The 11,552-nt window shown below is 33.5% G+C and overlaps 1 protein-coding gene across 1 annotated transcript; it reads left to right on the forward strand.

The window, feature by feature from the left end:
• The first annotated feature begins 685 nt into the window (after positions 1-685).
• Positions 686-5,462, forward strand: LOC105958762 (NAD(P)-binding Rossmann-fold superfamily protein). The gene is made up of 11 exons (XM_012982769.2): positions 686-866; positions 991-1,040; positions 1,490-1,574; positions 1,657-1,804; positions 2,483-2,695; positions 3,053-3,187; positions 3,486-3,620; positions 3,747-3,962; positions 4,399-4,523; positions 4,941-4,998; positions 5,184-5,462. Exons 1-11 carry the CDS (start codon positions 775-777, stop codon positions 5,292-5,294), a joined length of 1,368 nt encoding a protein of 455 aa, XP_012838223.1. The 5' UTR covers positions 686-774; the 3' UTR covers positions 5,295-5,462.
• The last annotated feature ends 6,090 nt before the right edge of the window (positions 5,463-11,552 follow it).

The raw sequence follows: 11,552 nt of genomic DNA on the forward strand, positions 1-11,552 counted from the left end.
TACATGTAACCGACCCGAATCCGAATCCAGTACCAAATCGGTTTATCAAATCGGGGTACCAAATCGGTTTAACCGGGTACCAAATGTAGATGAAAATATAATTGGGTCCATCCCGGAGGTAAGGTCAAATTACAAAAACATCCCTCATGTTAGAATAATTACAGTCACTCATCAACTATGTATTGTCTTGTCCATCTTTACAGTGTCAAATTTACACAGGGATGTTCGCCCTGTTTATAAACTGACCGAGTTGTACCGAACGAAAATTCGGTACATGCCGATTGCCGAAGCAGTAATTCAGTGTGATATTCCATTTTTTTATTATTTTTTATATATAATTATGTATGTAATACTAGTATTTAGATTAAAATTAATTTAAAAAAAAAGTAAAAAAGAATTAAATTTTTAAATATTTTTAATAAAATTTCGGTAATTCGATTATTTACCGAGCCGAACCCTAAAAGGCATGAAAATTTGGTGTATCGAAATTTCTCGGTACAAATTTTACCATATGAACAACCCTAAATTTACCAACTGGATGGATTTTTTCGTAAGATAATACATAGTTGAGGGGTGACTGTATTTATGTAAACAGAAGGGGGTGTTTCGTAATTTGATCTTATCTCAGGGACTTGGCCGTAATTTACCCTTATTTAAAACTTGCTTTCAGTTCCATGGTTTTAATTTTAACATAAACCCTCCAAAAAACAAAAAAAAAACATAAACCCCTGAGCTCCAATTTTGCAGACAAAACACGCAGTGACACACAGTGAAATGGGAGAGAAGGTGAAATACTTGGTGTTGCTCGGAGCCGGAGCGGTACTAGGTTCTGCTGCTACCGTCGCTATCTTCAAACTTCTACCCAGGTAAATAAAATAAAATCAATAATAAATAAATAAATAAATAAGGATTTTCCGATGTTGTAATCTGCACTAATTGGAGAGCTAGGGTTGATGATTTTGTGGGTTTTCTGCAATCTCTTTTTTGTAGACGGGTTGGAAGGCAATGTACTAATGTGGAGGCGGCGAATGAATTGAATGGTATGCTAATTGATTGTTAAACTGGTTTTCATCCCTCAAGTTTGTAATAATTTCACATTTGGTCCCCATGTTCACAAAAAAAACGCATTTAGTCCAGCATGTTTCAATAATTTAACACTTGAGATCATTTCCGTGTTAGTCCGTAAGTTAAGGCAGTGATGGGCACACGATTGATTCCGTTAGCAGTAAAATAAAACTGACGAAAATGACTAAAAATATTGAATTTTGAAACATTACGGACTAAATCTGATTTTTTTGTGAAGGACCAATAATGGAATCGAGGTAAACTTAAGGGGACTAAATGTGCACTTTTCTGGGCTTTGTTATATCTTATTTATTCTGGTTAGGGAATTTTTGGAACATGTTTTTGTTTCTAACATGACTTAAATCATCTTTAATGATTTTTATTATTTTTTTTTAACATGTAAGATAATTTTATATTGATACAGACCACAAGTTTTCGGAGAATAAGAATCATGGGGCTACAGGTTCTGACCTGCTAATGGATGAAATTGTGTCTGAACAGCTTACAAGGTGACATAAGCTTTTTCTGTCCGATGACGCCGATTATATCGATTATTTCGATTATATAATTTAACATCAATTCCTTAATCAGGAATATTCAGTTCTTTGGATTGGAACATCAGAAAAAAGTGGTTTCGTCGTACGTTGTGGTCATTGGTCTTGGAGGAGTTGGTAGCCATGCTGCATCTATGCTTTTGAGGTCCGGTGTAGGCAAACTTCTCCTTGTCGATTTTGATCAGGTATTGTTAAAACTTTTAAAAACATTTCCTCCGAAATTGGGAGGGAAATTTAATTTCACTAAGGCCTTGTTTGGTTGGGGGAGATTAGGCCCATGATTAACTAAATAATTAATCTGTGTTTGATGTTTGGTTGAACCAAATAACTTCCCTGGTCGACCCGGAAATATTATGTTATCATGGCTTATTTTTCCCTTCAGGGAGCTTAACCTTCCATTCAGTTTTCTTTAGGGCCTCGTTTGGTTGCCAAGATAAGCCATGATTAATTAAATAGTTGGACTTAATTTGATGTTTGGTATCCTCAATAAATTGCCGGGTCGACCCACCAAAATTATATAATCATGGCTTATCTTGCCTTCTAATGAGTTTTTTTTGTTGGATGTTTCAAGCTCCAATAAAATAATTGGGTCTCATTAGATTATTTTATCTTATCTTGCCAACCAAACGGAGCCTAGATTCTTTAATCTTATCTTGGCTAATCATATATTGGCAGCCAAACGGGGCCTAAGTGATATGCATGGCAGTCCCCTGTAGTATTTTATTATTCGAATGGAGTTTTCTAACATTAAAAGCTTTCAATGGATTATTGTTACTTATTATGGACTCCTTATTTGCTTAAAGTATTTAAACTTCTTTTTTGAAAAAAAGTAATCATTTTTTTTTTGTTAATTGTTTGTGAAGGTCTCTGTTTCGTCGTTAAATAGACATGCTGTTGCCACGAGGGAGGATGTAGGTACCCCGAAAGCACTGTGTTTGAAGAAGCATTTCTCGACAATTTTCCCAGAGTGCAATGTCGATGCGAAAGTGCAATTATATGATTCGTCGTCTGAAGATGAAATTCTTTCCGGGAACCCTGACTTTGTACTAGATTGCATCGATAACATTGACACAAAGGTAAACAAAAAAAAACTTCTCAATTTTAATTTCAATGATAATTTTATTTTCGTTCCTACTGTTCTATAATTCTATAACCGAGACACTTTTTACTGTAGCAATCAAAGTAGGGATTTCCAAATCTTGATTCTGAAAATGAATTGAAAATCGTAACGAACACATAATTTTGAAAAATAAAATAGCGGGAATAATTTGGGAAGCTTAACAAACATAGCATTCACTTTTGGTCTTTGCTGTTTAGTAAAGTTTGGGTTTCGGCACTGGTTTTTGTCTTTAAAATAGTGCGCGAATTATGTTTTTGAAATCGAGATCGAGTTATTTGAATAAATGATCGTTTCTTTTGTTATTGCTTTGTAGGTAGCACTTCTTGCTGCATGTGTACGAAGGGGTTTGAAAGTTGTATCTGCAACAGGAGCTGGTGCAAGAGCGGATCCAACAAGAATTCATGTCGCTGACTTACGAGAATCAACTAACGATCCACTTTCTCGTGCAGTAATTAGTTTTTTTTTTCTTTTTTTTTTTTTTTTTTTTGTGAATTTTATATTACATTATTTTTCTCGTGCATGTTGTGTATAAATTTGCAAGTGCTTTACATTTTTCAGCTTCATCGCTTCTACTCATGCATTTCCTGTTTGCATAATGAAATCATTGTTAAATTTCTATGGCTTGATCGGTAAACGTATATTTCTTTTAACAAAAACACAACTAACATCAAATACTGCCACTTCTCGATTTTTCTTGCGTTTATAGTCTAAAACATATAAGATGTTCGTCTAATGTTTTTTTTCAGGTCAGGCACCGTTTAAGGAAAGATCATGGAATTGAAGGTGGCATTCCCGTAGTTTTCTCATCGGAAAAACCAAAAGCAAAGTTGCTTCCTTTCAAAGGACCGAGTGGGGAAGAAGAAAATCCTTCAGATTATCAGGTAAAAATAATAACAAGGCTATTCTTGTCAGTTACGCGTAAAAAATACTTAGAATGATAACCATATATTTTTTTTTTGTCTTATTAAGTCGTTATTAAATAACAATATATTGAAGATGATTATCAGATTGTTCCAGGTTTCCGAGTTCGAATAATTCCAGTTCTAGGAACAATACCAGCTATTTTCGGACAAGTGATGGCTTCGTATGTTTTAACTCAACTGGCAGAATTGCAAGTTCATATGGAACCCGTCGTGAATTTTGATATGGATCATTACCGTGTACTCCATCAGCGACTCATCGAACACGAAGAGTTACAATACGGTACAGCAATTGAAGTTCAGGTATTCTTCTTTTCGTCATTTCTGTACCAAATTCGAATAAGTTTTATTTTTTGTTTTTTATTTTTTGGAAAACAATGTTAAGTTCGATTTGGTTGCTCTACTTTTCAATAGTAGTATTCGTTGTACTGATACTGCAGAAATAAGATCCTCGGTTTGAAGTATTCGGAATTCGTGGAAGAAGTATGATAGGAGTATTATTATGTACACCCTTTTGACGATAAAAAAATTGTATCTTGGCAATTAAAAATACATAGAACTCTTTTCTAAGTGATTTGATCTAAGAAAATGGATTTAGATAGGAGAAGGGGAATCAGCATCTAATAAATCCAAAAACTCGATAATATCAGAAATATTGAACTCACTGTTAAAATACTCGCATTTATCATCTATTGGCTATAGGCATAATTTGTATCACGTGTTTTTGTAAATATACTAGGTAGATGTTGAGGAGGTTATGTATATAGCCAAAGAGTTGTGGCACGGCCGAAGTGCAAGAGATCAATCGCTGAAAGATGTTGGCCGTGGTATGTGGCGTTCAATCAACGAGTTGATACTTATCAGGTATGGATGTTCTTGTAAGGAAAAAATATTTCTAAGAGTTTTATTTTTCAATTTTTTTTTTTATCGAATTATGGATTATGATAAAGTTTTACGTTCAAGGGTTCACTAGAAAGTAGTCCGCATTTACGTGATGGGTCGTGTTTGAGTTTTTGAGTAACATCGTTTTAATTGTAATTCAAGAAACCTTAGTATTTGATCGTCTTATTATGTTCCTATATTTTTATAGATAATTGCAAAAAGTCCGATTCCTAAATTAGATTTTTGGTGAGAGGGGAGAGGTTCGAATAATAGAATAATCAGTAATAACAACTTAAACGACGTAGTATATATGATCAATCTCCGACTTCTACTATAATAGTATTACATGTTTTCTATGAATTCTAATCATTGTTTTTTTGATCCATCGTATGATTTCAGATGGGATCGAATGAAACCAGCTTCCGTATCAAATCTCATTCTCCTCAAATTTCAAGAGGTATGTATGTTAGCTCGTTACGAAATTTCAATAACTTACAGCACACAAACAAAATTACTGCCGCCTCGAAAATTGATAATTTTTGGCATTTTTTTAAGGTTCCGATTTCCATCGTTGTACTGAAAACTTTTCATTGTAATTTGATATTGGAAAATCACTTAGAATAGCGACTCTTTGATTTGTAGGCTGATGAGCATGAATCGAGGTCACTGGAAGATATAAAAAACCAAGAACCGGAATATTTTTCGAGAGTGACCTCTGTGCTTAAGCGCGCTGAATTGGACTTCGGGTTATGATTTTTTTCTATATATATTATTTTTTTTCTAATTATATATGACAATGTACTATGGCAACTGGTAGATTGAAAGAATGATTTAAATGGCACATTGATTATTCTTCTCAATTGGAGATGAGTGTGACATTTATTTTAGGGTATATGAATAAGATTATTATTTTGATTTGAAGTTTAAGCAATTCGCTGTGTCGTTCATATTTCTTTTATCATTTTCGAAATACTTCTTACTCTTAAAAGGTCTACTCTATGCTGCACCGCGTGAAATACTTCGGGTAGATTTTTACCTTTCATATACAAACAAATACATTCACCCACATTGGTGTGTGCAGATCAACGGTAGAAAAATCTCCCGGTAGGAGATAATTTTTGAAATTTGACAAATATGGAGCTAATTTCCTATAAAATTGATGAGATGAATGTTGTCTTTCATTTCATCAATGAGTGCTTGTACATTTATATACACAAAATTAAGGTTTAACTATTAATTCAAATCACCTAATTAAGGCTTAACTAAATCAAAAATGTAAATTGATTATATTCCTCTAACACCCCCGTCAAGTTGGAAGTGGTATTGATATGTCAAAAACACCCAACTTGCGAATTAATCGTCGATAAGCTTCACCTCCAAGTGGTTTCGTAATAATATCTGCCAGTTGATCGCTAGAACGTAGGTATGAGGGAGCAATGAGACCTGCCTGAATTTTTCTCGAACAGGAAGACAATCAATCTCAATGTGTTTGGTGCGTTCATGAAAGACAGGATTTTCTGCAATGTGTATAGCAGCTTGGCTATCACAATGAACTGGAATCGGTTGAGAGTTGTTAAAATCAAGATCCGTTAGAACATATTTTAACCACTGTAACTCAGACGTAAGTGCAGTGAGAGAACCATATTCTGCTTCGGCAGAAGAACAAGAAACGGTTAGTTGTTTCTTAGTTTTTCAAGAAATAGAACTAGAACCTAACATAGTGAAATAACCAGTGGTAGACCGACGAGTGGTAGGACAACCAGCCCAATCAGAGTTGGCATATTCTACTAGATTGAGAGAACTAGATGCAGAAAAGAATAAATCTTTACCAATAGTACCTTTAAAATAACGAAGGATTCGATTGGCAGCATCAAGACGAGTAGAATACGGATTTTGCATGAATAGATTAAGAGTATTAACCGCATATTGAATGTCAGGTCGTGTTACAGTGAGATAGCATACGTCCTATGAGACTTCGATAGATTGATGGATCGGGAAGAGGAGTCCCATCATGTAGATGTAAACGAAGACGTGGTTCCATTGGAAAATCAGACGGACGAGAACCAGTCATCCCGGAATCAGATAAAATGTCTAGAGTATACTTGCGTTGACATAAAAAAATGCCTTGTTTTGTAGCACCCCCCCTCTAGTCGGGCGATAAATCGAACCGGTTTATCGGAATATTTTATTTAGATAGTGGAAGCAAAAGGACCTCTTTGTAATTTTTAAAACTTTCGAGTAGGACCAAAATATAATTACTAAAAAGCTCTTTTTTGGACATTTGAAAACCTTAAGAATTTCGAAAACTTTCTTAGGTTATTTTAGTCGTCTAAACTTTTCGTTTAAAAATAACTTTCGAAAGGAGGATTATATTCGAGTGCTACGTTATCTAACTATATATTTCTCTTTTGGTTCGAAAATGAAATCAGAGTTTAAAAGCATTTGGTGAGTGAAGATTTTGGGTAAGAAATATAATTACTAGTATAAGAGGACCAACTATATTAAGATTTCAAAATAAGGCCCGTACCAAAATAAAAGTTCATTTCCCCTAATGAGGAAATGCTAGAGTTTAAAAGAAACGGAAATATGGAAATTGTTTTTAGTTTACATCACCAAAATACTACTAGCATAATTTATAGATTCCTCGTACGATCGTCAAAAGCTCCGGGCAAGACTTCGATCCACTACTCGGTCCATTCCGGTGAGGGATTACTACTACTACCTGCAATGAAAGAAGTATCTATATGAGCTATTAAGTCCAGTAAGAAATCCGAATGAATAACGAGTGTTTAAAATATGTTTTACGTACTTATATTCATATATACACATAAGCATCACATCTTACCATTCATCGGCAAACGAACACACATAAACACTTAATTTCATTTAAGCACATAAATTGACTCAAATACCAAAAATTACCAAATTACCCTTTCGTGCAAATGTATGAATGAAAACATTTTCTGTTGTTCGGATCCGTGAAAAATTAACTTATTTACTTGGATGGTAAGCATATTATTTTGAGCCCGTTCTTTTGGTGGAATCAAACCACCCCTTTTTCTATAGTAACTATGGTTGGAATACCGGCCCCCCGTATCCCGACTTATCCAACCCAAGCATTCCATTAACTTCCATTAACCTTTCCTTTCGTAAAAATGAAATCTCTTTTTTTTTTTATGCATGACCATGAGACTAATGTGACTCTAACATGAAAATGACCATTTTACGACATCACAAATACCAATCAACGAATCTACGAACACAAGGAGATTATTCACATATTATACGCACACATACACGGCAATCACACATATTATACACACACATATACATAAACACTTAAGCATAGCACATAATTCACAAAATCATTGTGACCTCATACTATACATATATCATAAATCTCACACACGCAACAGTACATACACACGGCACACACACATAAACACACAAACATGCAGCCCCAAGACACAATTAAAAAGAGCATTAAATCACTAAACCATGCCCTTAAAGTACCAACATCTTTATCCTTTCATTAATGGGATTTCTCCCACTTTTATTCATTAAATGTTGTCAACAATTCTTACAGCCCCTTAACATAGATCAGCTGCAGATTTTTGAACTATAAATTCATATCCTCACAATTAATACATTAACAATCTCAAAGCACAATGATTAAAGCGTAAAAGTTCCATTCATGACACATGCAGAACAAATATTTTGAAATAATAGTAAATGGCCTCTAACAATTCTCAAATTTAATTATAGGCCTTCTAACTGACTAAAGGTCCAGACGCAAAAAGAGTTTTGCAGTTTTACCAAAAATTAAATTTATGAAAATTAAAATACCAAGCAAGTGGTGTTTAAGTCAAAAAGTGATTTTTCCAACAAATATTAATTCCAAACTATGACCAAGTAGAAAATAAACAAAATTCCACTTACTACCTACTGAGATTTGAAGATTCAAATATTTTTCAAGCTGAAATTTCAAGAAATTGCAGATTAGCCCTCAAGATTCATAGATCTACACATGCAACCCCAAAAATCTTGAAAACTCACTTTCTTTTGCCAAAAATTCCCAAAATAAGAAATATTTAATCTTTAACCATAAAATACTCAGATTCACAGATTATAGTATGGATTAGACATGCAAGGACACAAATTTTAAGATTAGCACAAGATTTTGAATTTTACACAAAAAGCTCTAATTTTCGAAAAGTGAAGCAATCTTTTAGATAATTTTGAAAACTATTTTCCATACTATGATATTCTATAATTGCAGCAATAAATTCGAGATTTCTTACCTAATAAAAGAGGGTTGGCCGAAGAAAAACCTTCAAAAGAAAAGAGGGTTTTTAGAGGAAGAAAAGAAGGAAGAAGAGAAGGGAGAAAATGAAGATTTTATAGATACAAATGTTACCTCCTTCAAGAAGTGGCTCCAAAATCGAACCAAGCTAGTTGAATGGAGAAAGTGGGAGCTTTGATATCAAGTTGGGAGGAGTTTTGATCTCCCGTAAGAGGGCAAGTATTCTTGAATTTCTCTATTTTTTTCTTGGAGGAGAATGAGGTGGTGGCCGATGGAGATGGTGGTGCTTCGGTGGTGGTGGTGAAGAAAGACAAGTGTGAAGTGAGGTGGAGAGAGAAGAAGGTAGGAGAGTGTCCTTTGATATTACTTAGCATGCTTGAGTGTAGGATCAGTGTAGAACCTCACTATTTGCCAAGTGTACAAGCATGCATATTTTTCCTAATTTATTTTCTAATTAAAAAAATCACTAATCTCTCTCTTACCCACATAAACCGAACACACACACACACACACACACACACACACACACACACACACACACACGCACATATATATATATATATATATATATATATATATATATATATATATATATATATATATATATATATATATATATATATATATATATATATATATATATATATCCGGAAGTTTGTCCATCCATGGCAAAGGATCGAACTTGAACTCTTTCCGGATGAGAAGAGCCTTTTTGAATTCAGTTTTGCAGGTGAGCGAGATGCCGAGTCTACCTTTGCCAAGTCCCTCTTTATAGGAGGATTTAATCCATCAATAGCAGTAAGTTGCTTTTGAGTTCAATTATCATTACACCGAATCTTCTTAGTTCGACTCCGCCTCAGGTCGAGTTGCTTTGTAGAATAGTTTATATAGCATATGCATACATGTACGTGTATATGCATGTATTATGCATGTAATCATACTTATGATAAAATCATGAAATCACATGAATTAAGTAACTATAGCACATGTATTCACATAAGTCACATAAATTAATCTAGCACATAATTATAGAAATAAAGTTGGCATATAATTATTTAATAAATAAATTTCTAGCACATAAGGCACATAATTATATAATCAAATTGGCATATAGAAATAATTAATTAATCTAAGCAAATAAAGCACTTAAAGCAATTAAGTTAATCATGTAGCTAAATTCCTAATAATTCTTACTTAAGGATGTTTGGTTTATCGGGTTTCGGTTAGGAATTAGGGTTTCAAAAATGTGGGGTGTTACATATTTAGAACGAGATACTTCAATGCCCAAAAAGTATCGAAGATCACCAAGATCTTTTATGGAAAAAGAATTGGCAAGAAATTTTTTGATATCAGATATAGCGTCATCATTATTTCCTCTATGATAATATCATCAACGTATAGGAGTATAAAAATGGATGTCTTATTACAAATATATGTAAAAAGAATGTAGTAGACTAATTGAACCATCTGAGCGATATTTAATTTTGAAGACCCATTTACAACCAATGGGTGATTTTCCAGGTAGAATTTAACATAAGGACCTGTTAGGATAGTAGACTAAAAGTCTCGCTTTTAACTACATAATTTTATTATTGAATTAATAAAATTGTATATTATCATTTTATGAGAATCTGCACTAGGGTATTCAATGCATTTAATCGATTGTTTGTCAATGAATTAAAAACATAAGTCTAATATTCTAATAGTATTCGAGATGGTGTGCTACGGCGCACAGAAAGATCATTTCGAAAGTTCGTTTAGAATATAAAGATAAACGTTCACAGTCTAAATGGAAATGGACTAACCATTGGTAAAAGATTGTAGCACAATATTTAAGTGATTGGTCTTGATCACAGTAAACGGAGAATAACGTTTGTAGTTATTGTTTTGACTTATTGTGCTAGCACACCCGGCATGTGTTGAACCGGACAAAGTGAAATAATTGTTTCATCACAGTTCATAAATGAAACTGTATTATTTCTAGTTGACAGTATATTACTTACTCTCTTAATCCCTAGATAATTAACGTACACATTTAATTGATGATCTCTACTTTGATGTCACAATGGGAGAGATTCCTATATTGAGTCAAATCACCCCCTCCTATATTGAGTCAAATCACCCCCAGTGCGTTGGGTAGAGGCATTAAGAATTAATAGGTGGAAATTAATTATCGAAAGGAATCCACGTCTCTGAAATATGAGATTGATAATAACCCATGAGTAGCTTATAAGATTTGTTTATGCCAAGTCCTGGCCAGGTGGATTTCGTATCCGACATACTCAAATAAGTTAGGAGGGTAAAACTCATGAAAATAAACCATTTAATTTATTTAGCAGTGAATAAATTATTTGGTGGTTATAAAATTTCTTAATGTGGGGAGAATCTAAGTAATGATCGACCGGAGCTCGAATGTAATATTTGAGAATATAAACGGGAGTTCAATAATTATTTGGTAGTGGAAAATAAATAATTATTTAATGATTAATTAAATGAATTCTTTTAAGGGTTTGGATTTAATTAATTATTTGTTGCATGATTTATATTTTCTCCTTTAGTCCCTATTGTAGCCCAATGGATTTTCTAATTAATCGAGAAAATAAAGTTCAACCAATATTATATATTGGAATTAATATAGCCGAAAATTAAGTCCCCATTGGACTGCAATTTTCGACTATATAGAGTTATAGAAGGAGTGAGATTTGTTT

The sequence above is a fragment of the Erythranthe guttata genome, chromosome 11 (assembly GCF_056151865.1).
Source record: "Erythranthe guttata isolate IM_541 chromosome 11, IM_541, whole genome shotgun sequence".
Taxonomy (NCBI): Eukaryota; Viridiplantae; Streptophyta; class Magnoliopsida; order Lamiales; family Phrymaceae; genus Erythranthe; species Erythranthe guttata.

What these genes read in the sequence shown, in the direction of transcription:
- LOC105958762 (XM_012982769.2), top strand. Translation starts at nt 775, where the DNA reads ATGGGAGAGAAGGTGAAATACTTGGTGTTGCTCGGAGCCGGAGCGGTA. An exon ending in TCCTTGTCGATTTTGATCAG is followed by an intron (nt 1,805 to 2,482) that starts GTATTGTTAAAA and finishes TTGTTTGTGAAG; the next exon opens with GTCTCTGTTTCGTCGTTAAA. An exon ending in ACGATCCACTTTCTCGTGCA is followed by an intron (nt 3,188 to 3,485) that starts GTAATTAGTTTT and finishes GTTTTTTTTCAG; the next exon opens with GTCAGGCACCGTTTAAGGAA.